Source organism: Larus michahellis, chromosome Z (assembly GCF_964199755.1).
Source record: "Larus michahellis chromosome Z, bLarMic1.1, whole genome shotgun sequence".
In the NCBI taxonomy this organism is placed as follows: domain Eukaryota; kingdom Metazoa; phylum Chordata; class Aves; order Charadriiformes; family Laridae; genus Larus; species Larus michahellis.
This window is the reverse complement of record NC_133930.1, coordinates 11,300,025-11,320,056: the sequence shown is the minus strand read 5'-3', so window position 1 is coordinate 11,320,056 and position 20,032 is coordinate 11,300,025. Positions and strand designations below refer to the sequence as shown.

General features: G+C 59.1%; 1 protein-coding gene across 5 annotated transcripts; it reads right to left on the bottom strand.

Annotated features, from left to right (window-relative positions):
- Nucleotides 1-2,282: 2,282 nt before the first annotated feature.
- On the bottom strand, nt 2,283-18,563 carry DNAJB5 (DnaJ heat shock protein family (Hsp40) member B5). 5 transcript variants are annotated; one of them, XM_074570062.1, is made up of 4 exons: nt 18,519-18,563; nt 11,419-11,663; nt 8,759-9,357; nt 2,283-4,345 (listed from the first exon to the last, which is right to left on the bottom strand). In XM_074570062.1, the coding sequence occupies exons 2-4, from the start codon at nt 11,627-11,629 to the stop codon at nt 4,112-4,114; spliced, it is 1,044 nt and encodes a 347-aa protein (XP_074426163.1). In that variant the 5' UTR covers nt 11,630-11,663; nt 18,519-18,563; the 3' UTR covers nt 2,283-4,111. The 5 variants fall into 5 exon arrangements, with proteins under 5 accessions (XP_074426163.1, XP_074426160.1, XP_074426159.1 ...); XM_074570059.1 differs by lacking the exon at nt 18,519-18,563 and adding an exon at nt 16,136-16,340; XM_074570058.1 differs by lacking the exon at nt 18,519-18,563 and adding an exon at nt 14,939-15,566.
- Nucleotides 18,564-20,032: the final 1,469 nt, after the last annotated feature.

Genomic DNA, 20,032 nt, shown 5'->3' with positions numbered 1-20,032 from the left:
AGGATGCCCATGAGCCAGCAATGTGCCCTTGTGGCCAAGAAGGCCCATGGCATCCTGGGGTGCATCAAGAAGAGTGTGGCCAGCAGGTCGAGGGAGGTCATCCTCCCCCTCTCCTCTGCCCTGGTGAGGCCACAGCTCGAGTACTGTGTCCAGTTCTGGGCTCCCCGGTTCAAGAGCGACAGGGAACTGCTGGAGAGTCCAGCAGAGGGGTACAAAGATGATCAAGGGAATGAAGGGATTGTAGTGATACTGTGAGGGGTAACGGTTTTAAACTGAAAGAGGGGAGATTTAGATTAGATATTAGGAAGAAATTCTTTATTGTGAGGGTGGTGAGACACTGGAACAGGTTGTCCAGAGAAGTTGTGGATGCCCCATCCCTGGTCAAGTGAGAGGTGTCCCTGCCCATGGCAGGGGGTTGGAACAAGATGAGCTTTAAGGTCCCTTCCAACCCCAACCATTCTATGAGTCTATGATTCTGTCTCTCTTATGAGGAAAGGCTGAGACCTGGGTCTGTTTAGCCTGGAGAAGACTGAGAGGGGATCTCATCAATGCTGATCAATATCTAAAGGGTGGGTGTCCGGAGGATGGGGCCAGGCTCTTTTCAGTGGTGCCCAGCGACAGGACAAGGGGCAGCAGGCACAAACTGGAACACAGGAAATTCCATCCCAACATAGGGAAAAACTTCTTTACCCTGCGGGTGGCAGAGCACTGGCACAGGCTGCCCAGAGAGTGGTGGAGTCTCCGTCTCTGGAGACATTCCAAACCCGCCTGGACGCGTTCCTGTGCAACCTGCTCTGGGTGACCCTGCTCTGGCAGGGGGTTGGACTGGGTGATCTCCAGAGGTCCCTTCCAACCCCCCGCCATTCTGTGATTCTGCCCCCACCGGGTTTCTCCATGTGGCCCCAGACCCACGACCCTGCCAGCCCTGCAGCCGGGTCCCACGGGCACTGTGCGACCTCACCGAGGCCACAGCCCAGCCTTGGTGGGTTCAGGATGGGGGACCTCCAGCCAAGGCGTTAGGGTTAGAGGCAGCTCCCCGACCCATGGGACTGCACCCCAAAACCCTCCGGGCTCAGCAGGTTCTGCTGCCAGCAGAGGGCAGGCAGTGGCCACACTCAGCGGGTCCCCTGCCCTGCCCCACCCCGGGCCAGGCACAGGCATCCCGTGGGCATCTTTGCCCCATGGGTGCTCCTGCTCCATGGCCATCACCTCCCCACGGCCATCCCTTGCCCCATGGGTCTTCCTGTTCCAAGGGCTTCCCCTCCCCATGGCCATCCCCTGCCCCATGGGTGTTCCTGCTCCATGGCCATCACCTCCCTATGGCCATCCCCTGCCCCATGGCCACCCCTGGCAGCATTGTAAGCCCCCATGGCCGGGGGGGGCTGTGCTGGCTCTGCCCCCCCCAAATCCGTTTAGCCCATTAGCTGCTCGCAGCCCCATCTGCTGGGTGGGCTTCAGGGTCAGCTTCTTGCAGGGCGATTTCACCACCCTGAGCTCTCGCCCAGGAGGAGGCAATGACCCACGGCCCCCTTTTGGGGTTTGCCCCATCCCCTCTCCACCATGACCGTAACTTCGGCTCTCATCGCTGCTCCTCCTGAGAGCTTTTTGGGCAAACTTTCTGGGTGTCAGCAGGACTTTCCCTGGGTACAACTGGTGCTGCAGCCTCTTGCCCTGCCCCAGGGCCCCTCTGAGAAGAAATGGGCACTGGTGTCTCTCCATTCTCCCCTCCCTGGACAGCCAGCAAGGAGCCCCCTTTCATAGAATCATAGAACCATAGAATCCTAGAATCATTTAGGTTGGAAAAGACCCTTGGGATCATCGAGTCCAACCATCAACTCCACTCTACAAAGTTCTCCCCTACACCATATCCCCCAACACCACATCTAAACGAGTCTTAAACACATCTATGGACGGTGACTCCACCACCTCCCTGGGCAGCCTATTCCAGTGTCTGACCACTCTTTCTGTGAAGAAAAGGTCATCCTATCCTCAGTTTCGCCCTCCCCCCACTGCCGTGTTAGCCACATCCCGGGAGGCTCAAGGGGACACCAAGCCCCTGACCAGTTCTGCTCCCGACCCCTGGCAATGTCATGAGCACAACTAATGCCTTTTTATGAGGTCAGCAGCCATTCTCTGTGACCCACCGGGTCACGCATTCGCCCCCTGGCCCTGCGGGGGGGCAGCCTGGAGATGGGGATGACCCCGGCACAGAGCCCCCGTCCCTGCTGGATGCGTGAGCACAGCCCAGCATCTCCCATCACAGCACAACATACATCGAGGAATTGTATTTTTTAAAATACTTTATTTCTTTTTTCCTCTCAATACTGACATTACAAAAAAAAAAAAAAATTACAAAAATCCCCACTATAAAACATTCAGGTCTGAGTGAAATCAAGAAAAAACAAAGCAGCTTGCATTTGCACGCTGGCCTGTCTTCTCGATCACGGTGTCCACCAGGTTTTCTCTACATCGAACTCCACAGGGACCAGGGGAGGGAACTGTCAGCATCCCCTCACCGCCCAAACTGGGCAATTAATTAAGCAGCGCCCAACAGCTCTCCTCGCCCTGTATGACACGCTGTACAGCTGTACACCCAGCCCCGACGGATGCCCCGCGCTGGCCCCCCCTGCCCCAAGAGATCCCCTGTTTAAAGTCAGTGATGACTTTTTTTAAAAAAAAAAAAAAAAAGTATTCCCGGGGCGGGGGGAATATTTTGGCAGGGTTTTTCTTGGCGGTGCTGAGGTGGAAGAGGAGCTGTACAAAGGCAGGTTGAATGTGCCTCCCACTCTGTAGGAGCTCTTTCCCGGGGAAAAAAGGACTGGCACGAGGCAGAGTGGGCCGAGAAAGGTAAGAAATATAAAAAGTCTCCTGATGGAAATCCGAAGGTTTTAAAAAAATAACAGCATTTGAAAACGAAGCCACCAAGCAGACTGCCTCATGCGCCTCCCAGCTCCACCCTGACGCCCAGAAAAACCTCCTGAATGAATCGTTCCTGTAGAAAAATATATACACGTGCCTTTCTCTTCTTATGAAAAACCCTAAGGTTGAACTCAAACGCTAGTGAAACTCACAGCTCTGCTCACGCTTGGCTCTGCTTTTGCACCCAGACTTGTGCTACACACACACACCCCACTGCAATGGGCTTGATGTTCGTGTGGCTGAACCATCCTCCCCCCCTCAGAAAAAATAAGTCAGGGTGCACCACGCCAGGAACCCCAAAATGGGCAGAGGAAAACCCTTGCAGAGTTTATCTAACGAGCTCTATATATATATGTATTTATAAAAGCAGCAACGCAAACTCAACACATCTGAACAAGAAAGCTCCACGCTGGGCTTTCCCCCCTCCTCCGGCTGGCAGGGGCTTGGCGGGCAGCGGGGACAGCCCCGGGCAGGGGCAGGGGCATGGACGGGACCGTCCCCACACGCTCCGGCGTTTGGCACAGCCGAGGCCCGGTTGTAGGCTTGGCACAGGAGTGCAGACCACAGTCGGACTTGGTACCGTGGTCCCAGGTGAGAAACAGTCCGGCTACGGGGCAGGAAGGGGGGGGGCCACCGCGGGCAGCAGTGATCGGCACCGCGGGACAGCCGGGACCCCAAACAGCAGCAAGTATCAAAGAGGGGAAAAGAAAAACTAACAGCGGGGACGCCAGAACCCGCGGAGTCCTATTTACACTGCGCCGGACCCCGACAAGTCCAGCTTTTCATGGGAAACGGTGGCCTGAAAAGCAGGTGACAAAAAAACCCACAACGTGATGCGCCTCCCCAGGCAAAGGGCCCATGCTGCTCGCTTGTGTGAGGAGGAAAAGCTGGGCCTCTGGGAAAAAAAAAAAATAGCAAGTTCTGCAGCTGGGAGAGCCATGATGGGCAGGAGCCTCCCGGCTGCTGGAGTAGAAAACAGGCCAAGAGGGATGGATGGGGAGAGGGATGGGTGGGGAGAGGGATGGATGGGGCAGTGGACTGGGTGGGATTTTTGGGGAAGGAAAGTGGTGTGACAGGGTGGTTGTTTTTTTTTTTTGCATTTGAAAGTGCTGTGGCACCTCTGCTCCACGCGGGCTGGGTGCTGTGGCACGTGCGTTTGGAGTATTGCTGCTTGGAGGAGAGTCCCCGGGCTCTAGGAGCACGGGAGGTGCTGCTTGAGGATCTGTCTTGTCTGGGGAGCTATTCTGTCTGGGAAGCGGATTTTGAACTCCACGATCAAGTCTCCTCGCTGGCTGGGGGCCTTGGGGAAGGGCAGCCCCTCCCCGCGCAGTCTCTTCACTGTCCCCGGCTTGATGATGTCGTTGCAGGGCAGCGGGATCACCCGCCCGTCGATGGTGGGAATGTTCACGGTGCAGCCGCACAAGGCCTGGGGGGGGGAAGAAGAGGGGACACGCCATCAGTTGGGGCTGACACCCCAAAGCATCCCACTGGACGCGCCCCGTCCCCCGCACCGGCTGCTCCTGCTCCCCCCACCTGTATCCCCTTGGACGATGCCTGAGAGCATCAGCTGATGCTCACCAGAGCGAGCTCGGGTCTCTGCTGGTGCCAGCCCAGTCCAACCACCATCTACTGGGCTGCAGGAGAGGTTGTCCCGGGTGAGGGGTACCCCAGGAGAGGGGTGCCCCAGACTCATGGGGGGAAGGACCCCCCTCCCCTCCTCCTGGGCTCCCCAGGAGGCACCACCAGCAAGCACCCGGCTGCTCACAGCAACAGGACAGGCTAAATTTAGCCCCTTCCCTTCCCCGGCCTCACCGCCCCACCTCCGGCAGCCAGCCGAAAACCCAAGCTGAGATCATCGGATGCCGCCGCGCTTCATCAGCTGTCACCCTGCGGAGCCCGGCAGCTCTGCCCGGCGCTGGGGGTTATCTATAGCACAGCCCGCATCCTACCCACCCCATCCAACAGCCCCCAAAAGGCTACACCGGCGTGGGACACACAGCACCGAGCTTTCCTAGAAGCCAGGGTCCCGGGGCGGGGGGCTGGTCCCTGTCACTGGTCCCCGTTGCAAAGCCAAGGGCTGGTTGTGTGGGTGCCACCCCGCCGTACCCCAGCCCCCGGCAGCCGCTGGGGTGGTGGGTGCCGTGGCAGCCGCAGGCCGGCCTGCAGGAGCCAGCCACGTGACACGGGAATGCAGCAAGAAAATCCTCGTGTCCTTAAATAACTCAGACAGCGCCGGCGCACACGTGGGCAGCATCGTCTCCAGGCTTTCAGCAAGGGATGAGGAAGAGAAATGTGGAGCGATGCTTCTGGAAGAGGGGGTGGGGGGTTACTGGGGGTACAGCCTTGAGCTTCCAGGCAGGGAGCTGGTGCAGGTCCACCCCTCCAAGCCGGGCCCTGGGGGTCCCAGCTCCCCCAAAGTACCCTGGCAAAGGGAGGGGAGGAGGATGCAATTGCTCTTTCTGGGGTAGATGGGGGGATGTTCTGCATTCCCCTCCCCAGGAAAAGCCTCTGGTGGCAGAGCAGCAACAGGCACCAGGAGAAACATCTCTTCTCCTCTTGCTGGCTGCTGGCTCGGGGCCAACAGCTGTGGCTTCTGTGGCTGAGCCAGGGCTTTGCACCAGGGTGATGGCGGAGGGACCGATGCCAGAGCCAGCTGGTGGGCTCCGGTGAGCAGAGAACAGGAGAGATGGGGACATCTCCTTGCACAGCTCATCTGCACAGGGTCTCCTCCTGGGAGGGTCTTCTCCTGGGATAAGCTCTTCTGGCTGCAGGAGGACGCTTGTCTCCAGCTCCGTGCGAGCAGTGGGTGCTTGGCTGGATCTCCAGCAGACTCGGGGGGAAGCAAAGGACAATCTCCCCCCAACAATGCGTTTCTGCTCCACGCTCAACCAAGGATGCCGGAGCCCTCCTGATTCCTGGAGTCCACCATCAGGTGCCATGGAGGGCTGCAGGGGTCGTGTGTGCCAGGGAAAGGACATCTTCAGCCGCAAAATGGGAAGGAGAACAGGAACTCCCTATGGGAGCACGTGGATGGGGCAAACAGAGGGACGCGAGCAGGAGCGGGCGGTAGCAGTGACGGCAGACGGGATTTTCATGTTTCCTTCCTAGAGCCAAGATGCAAGAATCTGAGGAGATTGCTCCTCCACCGTATGTCCCTGTTTTTCATCCTTCCTGCGCAACTTTGCTGGCATTTGGGAAACCGGCTGCTGAAGTAACACCAGTAACCGCGGGAGCTGCCCCGCATCCTAGAAAGAGGCTCGGTTCATCCCTAAGGATGAAATCACCCTGGGTTTGATAGCTGAGTGCTGTGCTGTGAGAGCAGAGCTTTATCTGGGTCAGCGCTGGGCCCTCCTCCGCTCGCAGCGGAGCCACCGGGGGGGAGGACGTTGCCACCGGCCGCGTCTCAGCCGGGTGCTGACGTGCGGATGCTTCAAGGAAGGTGATGCCAGGTAAAGGATGCAAAGCGGGCGGCTGCCGAGGGCGGGTGCAAGCCCCTGCCAGCAGCGCTGCCTGAAGCTCTGCCTCCCAGGAGAGGCAGCTGCCGGCACAGCAGTGCCATCCCTCCTTCCCTTGGCCTCCCACTGCGGCGCACGCCTGTAATTTTAGGACGGGACACTTCCCCGCAGCCCAGGAGTCCCTGGGGAAGCCCTCAAACACCTCCAGCTTCTGCAGCAGCCGGGTGGCAAACACCCTGTGCCACCCCAGATGGAGGAACATGGCACCCAGCAGGGCCGGGACATGAAGGCATGGGAGGGCATTGCCTCCCGGGGTTGTCCTGCGCAGGGGTCTGTGGGATGGAGGAGGAGGGGAGGAAGATGCTCTCCTGAGTGCCCCCATCCCAAGGACCAGGTGCCTCGCTCCCCATGGCAGCGCAGTGGTGGTGAGGGGTCTCCCCCACGGCCACCAGCGGATCACAGCACCCAGCTCTGCCTGCTGGCACTGTGCTACGGGAAAGACTAAAGCTCAAGCTAAAAAAGGCGAGATTCGCAGGGAGGAAGGGTGCAAGGAGAGCGCCCAAGGCTACGGCTGTAGGCTCGGGTGATGGAGAGGTTGCACCATGATACGCTCCGTCACACACTGCGGTGGCGGCATATGGAATCAGGGATCTCCTGGCACCTGCTCGTGCTCCAGAGCACTTAAGGTACTTCTTCTCATGGAAGATAAAAGTAGCAAAGTATCACCCTGCCCTGTCAAGCAGCAGGCTGGCGATGGCAGGCGGGCCAGCAGCTCCCTGAGGACACTCAGCATGTTGGATTTACAGTGGGGGGGGACAGAGACCAGAAAATCCAGCTCAAAGAGATGAGGAATTTGCCCAGACCAGCAATTTTCCACTTTGTGACTGCACCGTACAAAAGAAATGCCAGCACGCGTGCCTTGCTCGCGGAGATCATGGATACCCAGCACCAGCACTTCTGGTGCAATAGGCACATGGGGCCGGAGCAGGTTTCTCCACTTGCTGCTCAAAGGACAACTCCAGGCGAGTGCCCCTCAGGCACATGAACTTGGGCTAACATTATCTGGACATCAGCACAGCCGGCTTGGGGTTAATTTTACAGATAGGGGAATGCACAGAAGGAAAGATCTGAGATATGGCATGCACGGCTCCATAAATAAGGCATAAGAAATACTCTCCTGAGTATTTCTGGAGCCGCCAGGGAAGCCAGCCACCGCAGGAATAAACCTCCTCACTTTGCACCACGAAGGAAATACAACTCCTGAGTCTGCAGGTTAACTTGATCCGAGTCTGCTCCAGGAGCACCCAGCTCTGCCCGACCCACGTGGCTGCCCCTTGCCCCCAGTACACCCGGTCACAGCCCCAGCTGGGATGCAGAGCCATCGCAGTGCCCTCCTGGCTGGCGGGCAGACTAATGAGCTCACGTTTCCCCACCTCAGGTCTGGCCCATTGAGCTTATTTCTATTAAATGCATTTGAGAACATAAATCTGTCTTCATGAGAAAAAAAAACATAATAAAAAATCAGCTCATTAAGAAGACAGACAGCGTCTACAGTCTGAAAGGAACAGCAAATGGCAGCTGCCAAAACCGTCAATGTTAAATGCAGCTGCCAGCAGGGATTTATTAAAAGGTAGTTCTACAGCAGCAGTGGCAGTGAACGGCACATCTTGTACTGCGGAAATCTCCCCTTCCTCTCCCACCTTCGCGCAGCTTGCTGGCTCTGATGCATCCAGCCCTGATGTGACCTCCAGGGCTGGCAGCCTGTGTGTGTTGGATTTTGCTCACTGCCCGTGTCTTTCATCTATTTGATTCTTTATCTAGGGAAGCCAGAACCAAGGAAAGCAGATGGTTTTGGCTAAATTGTTGCTCTGGGAGGGCAAGGTACCACCTTGCTCCGTGTGATGCTGCTCTCTGTCCGTGCGGAGAGGCTCCCTGCGCTATCCTGGACAGTCACTAAGACACAGCAGGCTACGGGAGCAAGCATGGACCAGACTCATGCCAGCCAACTTGGGCTTTCCCTTGTTCCTAATGGAGGATCTGGGCTCTCTTCCACATGTGAATACCCTACGCTAAAATAGAAGGACAAGACATATGGGGAAGGCAGAAAATGGGTAAATACCACCTGTATTGGCGCAAGAAGCAAGGCGCATTCAGCAGGGACTGCAGCACCTGTGTCCTACTCCTGGCATGGAGCTTGAGCACCTCCAAAACCAAGCACAAGTTGGCCTCTGCAGCTCCCCTCTGCAGAGGTCTTTGCTCGTGTCTCTCGCGACCTACCTGGTCCTTCCTCATCGGTGCAGGACAAGGACTGACTCACGACTTGGCCCCACATGCCACCACCCAGCACCACCTCTCAACCTGTGTGATTTCCCACCCATACCCACCTCTTTAAGACTGATGTTTGCCGTGTAGACCACATTCGTCCCATCCCTCTTGAAGTGCGAGTGAGGCTTGTCTTTGAGGATGAAGACGATGTCGGCAGGGATGTTGTCTGGGGTGGCGTCCCCTTCTTTGGGGAATGTGATTTTGGTTCCTTCCTTCCAACCCCGTTTGATGACAATGTTTAGGATCTTGTCCTCAGTCCGCATGGTCCGGCCATCAGCGTTGAGCCTTCTGCGGGTGATCTTCATCCTCTTGGTGGAGCCGTGGTAGATCTCTTCCAGGGACACCTTGAGCTCATGGATGACGGGTGGGTCTTGGACCTTCCTCCGCGTGTGCAGGGATTCTTGGTGCCGCCGGTGAACGCCGTTAATGCCATTGAAGCCAAACCGACCGAAGGCACTGAAAGGGTCATCATCATCATCGATATCCATGTCTTCCTGGTCAAAGCCGTTGAACATTCGGGAGCGGCTGCTAGCAAAGAAGATGTCAAAAGGGTTGGAGCCTCCGAAGAAGGACGCGAAGGTAGCGTGGGGGTCTCCATGGAAGGTGTAGTGGAAAGTATTTCCTGAGCCACCTGAAGAGCCACCTCCAGTTTTGAGACCTGGAAAAGAAGGAGGAAGATGAGACACCAACGCTCCCCACCAGTGGACACCGTGCCAGGACCACACATTCCAGGCGGGAGAGTGGTCTCTGCTGGCTCCAGGCAGCCTTTCCAGCATCTCCCAAAGGGTGCAGGTCACCCTCTCCAGCCCAGACACCTGCAGAGAGCATGGGCAGGGAAGGCACCACCCCAACCCATAACACAGTTGAAAATCCATTCAGGTTTTGTCCCTGCCATCCCTATTGAAATGCTTCTTTGGTTGTCCCCACCTAATTCACAGCCTTTTCATTTAAAACATTTCTTGACAACCCAATCTCCATTTTTCCCTATGGGCAGGCTCCCTTCTACCCAAATAGCCCTGTCTCTTGGGCTGCACCGAGGGCCACAGTCCAGAAGCATCATGTCCTGCAGGTGAGAAGAGCCTTTGAGCCCAGTGACTTTGGGTGGCAGAGCAGGTGGAGGTCAGCAGACCTCCAGGTCGACACATGGCTCCCTGCATACACACTGTACAAAATGCCAGGTAGAGCTCAAGGCTTGGACCTTTTGGCAACCTCCCCTGCCAGGTTCCAGGCTGAGCCTTATGTCACTGCAACCCCTCCTTTGGAGTCCCAAGCAGCCAAGGCACACGACAAGTGGCCCCCCAAGGAGGACAGACACGCTCTGCAAGGTTATTTTTGACCAGGAGGGGCCAGGAAGGGTTAAGCCAAGGACTATTTTCAGGGCATGTCAGTGACAGTGAAGGGCTATTTCTGACATTTCTGACGGGCTGTCCCTCCTGCCAGCCGCCTGCTGCCCCCCGGCCCCGCAGAGATAGAAGGGGGACAAGTGCAGAGCGGGCAAATCTGGGGGTCTTTTTTCTTGTTGATTAAGTTAATACTCTGTGTGGGTGGGGCGGCTTTCACAACATCTCGCTTACCCCTGTGTGTGGAACCCAGAAGCCCCTTGAAATGCCAATCCCCAAGACATGTTGCTCCAAATAAAAGACATCTGATGGGAAATATTAGGTGTGGGGGACCATGGACCATGAGTGGTCCGACAGGGTTTGGCTTTGCTGGGACTCCCCATCCTGCTGCAAGGAGGGGTAGATTTCACCAGACCCCTGGCAAGGCCTCGTCCCTAACAGACTGTACAGCCAGGAGGTTTCACCTTTAATCCCATGACGCCAGCCCAAGCCGGCTCTGATTTCAGGTGCCTGTGGGGAAAGGCTGGTTTCCCACTTGAGACAGCCTCTTCTTATTTAACAGGGTGGCAAATCACTGTGCCTGGTTCATCCATCACAGCCCTGACATAACTAACGGGTCGAGAATTAACCCACCACTGGTTAATTCTGCCGGTGGCTCGTTAAGGGGGATGCACCTGCCCGCTGGCCCCGCGAGAGGGGCTGCCTCTTCCACCCAGCAGCCTGCTCCTGCCAGACCTCCTGCTCTTTTAAGCACCCAAGCCCTGGGCTGATTAATGCAGATGCTATTCGGTGCTCTCCTCGAATGGGGTTGCGCTCTTCCATCTTCGACTAATAAGGCCGCCTGCGGTGGAGCCGCTCTCCTCCTCCTCCTCCTCCGTGCCAACCACCAGACAACAGCAGGCGCTTGGTTTCAAAACAAGGACCTATTACTTAAATTGGGAAAAGCTTTGAATCCTGTAGGTCAGCCCGTACCGGGAAGGACAGCAGGACAAGCGCCCAAATAGGGGGGGGAATGTGGGCAAAAGCAGTACTTCTCTACGGGGATATTTAGGTCAATTAAAGGGTTGCTAACTAATTACCCCGGGTATGACCCACAAGGTGAGCTCCTTCCACCTCCACTGCCTCAGCTAGCTCCTGGGACTTTGGGAAGGAGGGCAGGGAGAGCCTGGCCATCCTGGGAAGCAGGGTGGCGGGTTAGAAAAGCGGTACAGCCCAGGGAGAAGCAGGTCAAGAGGCGATTTCTGGCATCAGCAGAGCCTTCGCCCTCCCCAGCTTTGCGGCTATTAGCCCTATTTCAGCGGCAGGTATGACCCACAGGGACACCTCCATGCGAAAACCGATTTTGACCCCACAGCCCTGCCTCTAAGTGGTCCCCTTACCTTCCTCCCCATACTGGTCATAAACAGCTCGTTTCTTGGGGTCACTCAGGACATCATAAGCCTCCGCGATCTCCTTGAACTTCTCCTCAGCGTTGGGGTCTTTATTCTTATCTGGGTGATACTTCAGGGCCATTTTCCGATAGGCTTTCTTGATTTCATCTTCGTTGGCACCGGACTGGATGCCCAAAATCTTGTAATAGTCCTTCCCCATGACGGCAACGCTGCCGGGAGCCGAGTACTTATTCCTGAAAGCAGAAAGACAGCTCTCCGTGAGGTGAATATCACACCAAGGCTGCCAGGGACAGGACCGGCACGCACTTATCGCGGAGCCGATGCTCCCCGCGTCTCACTGGCCAACAGCACCACAGCCAGCTCAAGTCCACGTTTCCCAACAGAGGTCAGAGCCCCGGCACCAGGACCTGCCCCGGCTCCGGTTTTACCCCACCAAACCCCACGGCGGGGACGGGGAGGCTCATCTCTGAGGCTGACAGGGAGAGGGAGAGCCCGAGAGCCGGGGCACGGCGTTATTATAGGGGCCACGCCACTGCTAACGTCAGGCCAGGACCGCGTCCCCGTCCCGTCCCCCCTGGGCCGAGCCAGGAGGGCTGAGCTATGTCTAAATGTAGCTGCCAGACCGTGTCCGTCCTCCCTCCTGCTTCTCTCCCAGACAGGGACCTGGGACCTGGGTCCCGGTGATGACAGCAGGTTTCTGGAGGTTGAAAGCAGCAGCGGGGTCTGTGCTGCTGCCTTCACCTTAAAGGAACTTCAAACATTTTGTTCCTGAAAGCAATTGGCATTCAGCTGGAGATAAGCGCCTCCGGTGTGTCAGAGCCGTAATTTCTATTTAGCGAAGAGAGAACGAAGCCGTTAGACGGAAACATCTTGTGATGGTGGGAGGGCTTTTTTATTTTTTTGTTTTTTTAAAAAAACCCCATGCTTTATAGCCTGACTTGCACTCCCCAAGAGCTTCTAACTACATCTTGCAGCAAGCCAGAAACCCAGGGCTCACTCCCTCTGTCGCACAGGGGCCGAGGCTGGGCCCATGCCTTACTAAGGCATGGAAAACCTGGTGGCTGTAACCCAAGGAAGGAAAAGGACAGGCAATTAATTCTTTCCCTAGTCACGCTGCTGGAGTCGCAGAGACTCAGGGACCAGGCAGAGGAGATGGGAGGGTACCTCCTCCAGGCAGAGGCTAAGCAAGACCCATACTTCTCCAGCGACGCTTCCCGCTGCTTCTTGACCTTTGGTTATCTGGTTATCTGACAACGAATTCCCAACCCCCTCGAGCCTGGCTGTTTCCCCCTGCCTCACACAGCACAGCTCCATGCTCGCTGCTGGCCCCGCTCTTCTCCATGTGTTGCCCCAGCAGCCCTGCTGCGCTCTGCCAAGTCCTCGTGCTCGCGTCCTGCTCCCCACTACAGTCCAGGTTTCACCCCATCCTTGCTCCAAACATCCCAGCCCATTGTACCCCTACAGCAGATGGATTTCTGCACGGGCTGTGAGCCTTGGCCTTTTCCTTCACCATCAGACAAGTTACCAGACGTTGCCTCCGGTCCTTACTCTATCCATAAGCTCCCAGTGGTGGTCACAGAGGGACCTCCCCAACCACAGCAGCTTAGATGAGGGTGGCCATGCACCCCTGCGGTGCACTGAGCCTCTGGCAGCCATCCCAAGCATCATAGAATGGTTTAGGTTCAAAGGGACCTTAAAGACCATCTTGTTCCAACCCCCCTGCCATGGGCAGGGACACCTCCCACTAGACCAGGTTGCTCAAAGCCCCATCCATCCAAGGCTGGCCTTGGGTCATGCCTCAGGCAATAACCCCTCTGAGGCTGGGTCACTGCTATGGGGGCTTGGAAATTGGCCACCTCGCCTCAAACCACCAACTTCTGCTCTTTTTTGCCCCTGCCATGGAGCAGGTCCTTTGCTGTAGGTGGGGAGGAGGGCTAAGGCACCCAAGGTACCTCTGAAGGACATGGCGAGGGGAGATGGGGGCACCCGCAGCCATGTGAGGCAGATCGGGGCAGGGGAGGGTCTACAGAAAGGTGGGAGAAGGTCCCTGGGGGCGTAAAGAGCATCCGACAGCGTCTCCCGTGGCCGCTCCTGGATGCCAGCACGTTTCTGTACCAGCTCCTGCGCACAGAGCCACTGCCAGCACCCAGCCCACGCAGGCGCTGGGGGATGCTCTGTCCCCTGCCCACCTCCCCATCTGCCCTCCCCGCCGGGCTGGGGGGCTGCAGGAGACCCTGGGCAAGCTATGGGAGGAGGGGTGTGAGAGATAACCTGCCAATCCCCCCCCCCTCAAAGGTCAGCCCTCCCTACCCAACGGCAGTCTCTGGTGTGGGGCAGGGGCTCCCCATGACCATCCCCATGACCTGCACCAGGGTTTGTTCCCTGTCTGGATGATGCCGACTCTCCCACGGCGAGGACAAGCTAGGTAGCACCGAAGACAACCCTGTCGCACTCCAGCTCGAGAGACACAGAGGTGGCAAACCTTCAATTGTCCCCCCCATTGGGGACCACAGCGCCCGACTCCGACCCTATGCAGCCCAATCTGATAGCACCACCAGGACCCCCTCACCTGACCAAAACCCCACGGCAAATCCCACAAAAATACATCCTGTCCCGGCAAAATGCTGTCACTCCCCGCAAGATCTCTGGTCTTGACCACTGAAGGGTCTTCAGCCAGGGTGGGGATGCCCACCAGGGTACGCTCTCCCAGACAGGGACCCCTTCGTCCAGCTGGGGTAGGGGAAGGGGGGAATTTCTGCACCGAAACGCATCCCGGTGCCGCGGTTTACCGTGCCAGTGAGGACCAGCCGCCGGCGGGTGACCCGGTGGGTGAAGGCACACTCCGGAGGCGACACTCACATGCGCGATGATGGTAAAACACGACTCTGTCCCCACAGAGCCTCCTTCCCTCCCTCCCACCTCCCTGGGATCAGCTGCGCCTTGCCACCAGCTCCTCTCCCCCTTCTGCTCAGTCATCCTTCTCCTGCCTTCCCATTTAACCCCCTCGGGAGCAGGGAGGAAGGTGGGGGGGGGAAGGAGCCGCAGGGCGGGTTTTGGGGGTGGGGGGCCGGGGGGTTGGGGGCAAGGCCATTCCTGCATCGCCCTCCCAAACCGGACACCTTCAGACAAGCCACGGCCACCCGGCCTTGGAGAAAATCACAGGCATCTCCCCCAGCCCCGCCGAGCCAGTCCAGCCTCTTGCAACCACAAAAAAAAAAGAAAAAAAATAATTAAATAAAGAATTAAATCTTTGTTCCGGCCCCGCACATGACATCAGCCCATGCAACCGCTGGATGAGCGCGCCAGCTGAATAGCGATCGTTTGACATAATCCCTCTGCTCGGCAGTCATCTAAGGGAACAAACCCGCCCTGGCAGCGGCACCGGGGAGGGTGGTGGTTTGGGGCTTTTTTTTCCATCCCGGGGTACAAGGTCACCGCGGGATGCCAGGGACGGGCACCGGTGGTGGTTTAAGGAGGACGTAAGGTCGAGAGGCGGAAACCCACTTACCGAAACTTTACGAACACATTCAGAGTCCAAGCCGTAATTTTTAAAGGCTCGAGTTTTATTTTAAACATCGCAGCTGTCCGCAGGCGCCGGCTGGTGCTGTGTGCCCGTACGGGGGGCACCGGAGGGTGGCAGGGGGACGGTGGAGAGGAAAGTGCCGGTTGGTGCCGGGGATGCTGCTGCTGCCGCCAAGGTATGCTGGGGTGGCGAGCCTCCCGCTCCAGCTCTTTGGGGACACCGAAAAGGCAGCTCCGCGCCAGCCCGGCAGCCACGGTTGCCTCTGACCTCCGCTCCCGGGATGGCTCTGAAAGGGCTTCGGTGGCGAGCTGCCGTTGGATGCAGTGCTGCCGGGGAGCTGCCGTCCTTTGTGCCCTTCCCAGCCGCGCACAGGGGGGACACCCTTCAATGGAGTCGCTTGCCGAGCCGTAATTTTCCTTTTAATTGGTTTCTCAATGCTAAACCGTCAGATTAAGACACTTCTGCCGTCAGCTCCAGCATCCTCCCTCCCTGCTGCCGCAAGGCACCCAGCCGCCCCGTCACAGTCACGTCCCCCGCGCAGCCCCCGCCGAGGAGCAGGGAGCGCAGCCAGGAGCCCCCAAAAACGTCCCCAAAACCGACTCTGCTGACGCCCAGGGCTCTGCACCCGCCAGGCGAATCGGGGAGGGAGAAAAGTAGGGCGGTGGTGATGTGGGAGAAAAAAAAAAAAAAAAGTCACTTAACCAATTTGCACATCCCCTTGGGATGCGCGGGGGTCCCTGTGTCCCCCTCCCCAGGCACCGGCATCGGTGCCCCAGCAGCAGGCTCTGACCGCCACGCTCCCACCCAGCAACTGGGGGACACCGGGACAGCACCTCCTCCAAAAACCTACTTCTGAGAAGTCACCTTCAAGCATGCCAAGGAAATCCAATGCCACTGCGTTCCCCTGTGTCCCTCACCATCACTCGCAGGCTGCCGAGAGCATCCTGTCTGGATGCCCCACACCGAAATTCAGAAGCTGTACCGGGACATCACCCGGCATCCCACCCTCAGCGAGCAAGACGCTGGGCAGGTGACAGCCCCCAAGCTCACTGCGTCCCCAGGCGTTGGGAATCCCTTTGGCTTGCCAGGCACCGGGCACTGAGTACCGGGGTGGGTGTCTGGGTGGGTGCCGGGTTGGGTACCGGGATGGATACCGGGATGGGTGCCGGAGCGGGTGCGTACCTCTCGGCGCGGCTCCAGAAGAGCAGGATGGCTGGCATGGCAGCGTGTCCCGGATTCGGTTAGGGAGCCGGCGGGAATCTCAGCGTGCCGGGGCAGGCAGAGCCACCCGTGCCCGTGGCAGAACCACCCGTGCCCGTGCCGGCTGGCAGCCGCAGGCAACCAGGCAGCAATGTCATGACTACCCGCAATGAATCATCCCCTCCCCGAGCCCCCACACGCACCGCCCGCCTCCCCCTCCCCACCGACAGCCCCACTGGGGTGCCGGCACCTGCGTGGGGACGGGGTTAACCCTCCCCTCGCTGCCTCTGCCAGCACTGCCCCCGCTGCCAGCCTGCCTGGGGAACGGGGTCAAGCCCCCACCCTTGCCACCCCCCCCCCAAAAAGAGTCCCCCATTTCCAACCCTATTGGGTGCTGGATCCTGGGTGGGGACAGGGTCAAGACCCCCACCCCTGCTGCCCCCCATCCCATGTAGGGTCCCCCATTTCCAGCCCCACCAGGGTGCTCACACTGGTGTGGGGATGGGGTCAAGCCCCTCTCAATGTCTCATCACAGAGAGACCCTCCCCTACAGCCCCACCGAGGGTGGGTGGTTGAACCCCCCCTGCAGGAGACAGGGTCAAGCACCCGCCAAGCATCTTCCCATGTAGGGTCCCCCCTTTCCAGCCCCATTGGGGTGCTGTCCCCTGGCTGGGGTGACCCCTCACTGGGACCCACTGCCTGCCCCAAGGGGAAAGTGGGTTAACCCTTTCCTCCCCAGCTCTCCTGGGACACACTGTCACCTCGACTGGGGACAGGACTTAACCCCTTCCTTGCTGCCCCCTTCGACACCAATTACTGTCACCTGATGGGGGTTACCCACTTTCTCACCAGCCAGTTCAGGCCCACTGGGATACACTGGTATGCCCAACTTTGGGGGGGGGGGGGCGGCGGTGGTTTTAACCCCTTCCTGGCCACACCACACAGCTCCAACAGGGCATATAATTCCTTCCAAAGTAGGAAGGGAAAGAGGGGTTAACCCTCACCTCATGCCCTCTCCCTCCCGAAGGGAGCACTACAGCCCCATGGGGGGGGTGTATGTGGGGGGGTTAACCCCTTCCTCCCAGCCCCACTTGGATGTACTGTTACTGTTATGGGGCAGGGGGATTAACCCCTTCCTCCCACCCCCTTCAAACGCATGGGGACACACTGTAACTACGAAGGGCAGAGTAGTTAAGGCTGACCCACAGCCCCACCAGGAGATTAACCCCTTCCACCCCCTTCAAACGCATGGGGACACACTGTAACTAGGAAGGGCAGAGCAGTTAAGGCTGACCCACAGCCCCACCAGGAAACCCTGTCACCCCAGGGTGTGGGGGAGAGGTGCCAACCCCTTCCTCCCCAGCCTTTAGCCCCATAGGGACGCCCTGTCACCCCTGGGGGGCAAGCGGCTAGCCTCCCTTCCCCACCCATGAAGGAGCAGAGGGGCTAACCTCCCCTTCCCAGCCCCACAGCAACACCCTATCACAACATACGCCAAAGGGACTGACCCCCTCAGCCCCATAGTGACGCCCTGTCACCCCACGGGGCAGGGAGACTGATCGCCCCAGCCCCACAGTGACACTCTTGTCACTCCATGGGGCACGGGGACTGACTCCCACAGCCCCATACCGACACCCTGTCACCCCATATGGCAAAAGGATTGATCCCCCAGCCCCACATTGATGCACTGTCACCCCATGGGGCAGGGGGACTCGCACACCCCCCCGACCCACAGGAACACCCTGCCACCTCATATGGCAAAGGGATCGATCTCCCAGACCCATAGCGATTCTCTGTTACTCCATGGGGCAGAGAGACTGACACCCGAGACCCACAGTGACACCCTGTCACTCCATGAGGCATGGGGACTGACCCTCCCGACACACCGTGACGTCCTGTCACCCCACAGGGCAAGGGGACTGACACCCCCCACTCCATAGCGATGTCCTGTCACCCCACAGAACAAGGGGACTGACATTCCCTGCCCCATAGTGACGCCCTGTCACCCCATGGGACAGGGGGACTGACTCCCCCGGCCTCATAGCAACAACCTGTCACTCCACAGGGCAGGGGGACTGATCCCCCCACCCCCGCCCCATAGCGACGCCCTGTCACCCCACGGGACAGCGGGACTGACACCCCCGCCCCATAGCGACGCCCTGTCAGCCCACAGGGCAGAGGGCCTACCCCCCCCCCCGGCCCCACAGCGACGCCCTGTCAGCGCAGGGGGCGGCGGTCCCGCGCCCCCGTCCCCACCGGGCCTCCGGCAGCGGCTCGGCGGGGTGTGCGGGGCGGGGTGTGTGGGGCGGCGGTGTGTGGGGCAGCGCGGTGGGGCCGGGCCGCCACGGCCGCCCCCGGCACTCACCGGTCGCGCTGTCCCGGGGCGCCGCGCGCTCGCTGAGCCGCCCCCGCCCCCGCCCCCCGGCCGCCACGTCAGGGGAGTCCCGCCCGCGCGCGCCCCGCCCCGTTGGGCCGCCGGGCTGTCCGTCGCCGGCATACGCCGTTCTGATTGGCTCTTCCCGAGGCGGGGGCGGGAAGGCGGGGCGGGTGGAAGCCTCCGGCCTCCGTCTTTCCATTGGTCAATTCAAGCCGGCACCGCCCCCTCGCGGCGCTCTCATTGGTCAGGGGCAAGTTTGTGGCAGCGGGATCCCGGGGGAGGGAGGGTGGGAATCTTCTGGAAGGCTGTGACGTCATCGGGGCTCCTGCGCGGGTGGGGGCACGGGGGGGGTCACGTGTGGTCACGTGTGGGTTTACCGTGCGGGTTTACCGTGCGGCCGGTGGGTCTGGCGTGGGGTCTGTGGGCATACCGTAGGGCCCGGGGTGAAGCCTGTGGGGCCTGCCGTAGGGCCTGCGGGCCTGGCTTGGGATCTGGTGTGGGGCTGTGGGCCCCTGCGGCCGGGTGTGCAGGCGTCGAGGGGAGGCGGGCCACAGGCCGGGCTGTGGTGGTGCCGAGGGAGGCTGTGGGGCCAGGAAGAACCATCCCAGAGTGGGAAATCGGGGGAGAAGGTTGTCAGTAGGGGCTAGGCTGGAGGGTGGAGGGCTGCAGAGAGGGAAGGAGGCACTGGAGCTGTCCCCTGCTCTGGTGCAAGGTGGGTGCCTGCAGCTGGGCTGTGCTGGTGGGGTTACAGGTGAATGTGGGCCTCCTGGGAGCCTGTGCAAAGGTGGCACCCTGCTTCACATGGGGCTGTCTGGGATGGGAGGAAGAACGAGCCCGTGGAATAGCTTTGTGAGGTGGTCTGAGGGTATCTGTCTGATGGGGATGATGGTGAGTGCTCCCTGTACCTGGATCAAGCACCCAATACAATGAGGCCCGCAGTCTTTCTGCAGCAGAGACTTCCCTCTCTGGAGTTAACTGAGGCACTGTAGCGCTGGGAGGCTGTGAGGGCTCATCTTGGGGTATGCTTTTTCATCAGGAAAGAGGCACTGTATTTTGAAGCCTGTGTCCTGCATGAGGCTTGGGGGCCATGTTTAAAACAGCTCCTGATCTGCTTGCTTTGGTGCATCCCAGCCGTGGCCAGCTAGCAGGGAAGCCTCAAAGCTGAGCTAAGCTAAATGTGGTCCCAGCGCTGTACCTCTGCAAAGCCCCATCATGACATAATCCCTTCCAAGGATGTAGTGTGTTTGGGCTTTTGCAGTGTGAGTCTCCTCCTTGACCATTCCAGCATCCTGGCTAGGGTTAGATTTGGAGTGAGGTGGCTGCTAGTCAGAGGATCTGTTTGGACCCAGTGTCTTGGATTTTGTGCTAGGAAACCTCCCCGTCTTGAGAAACAAGCCTGCTTCTTGGCCTCTCTCTAGGTACTGCTTTGGTGCAGAGCAATGATCCTTCTTGGGACAGCGTCCTGCCTGCAGACCTGTCCCCACATGGAGGGGGAAGCAGGT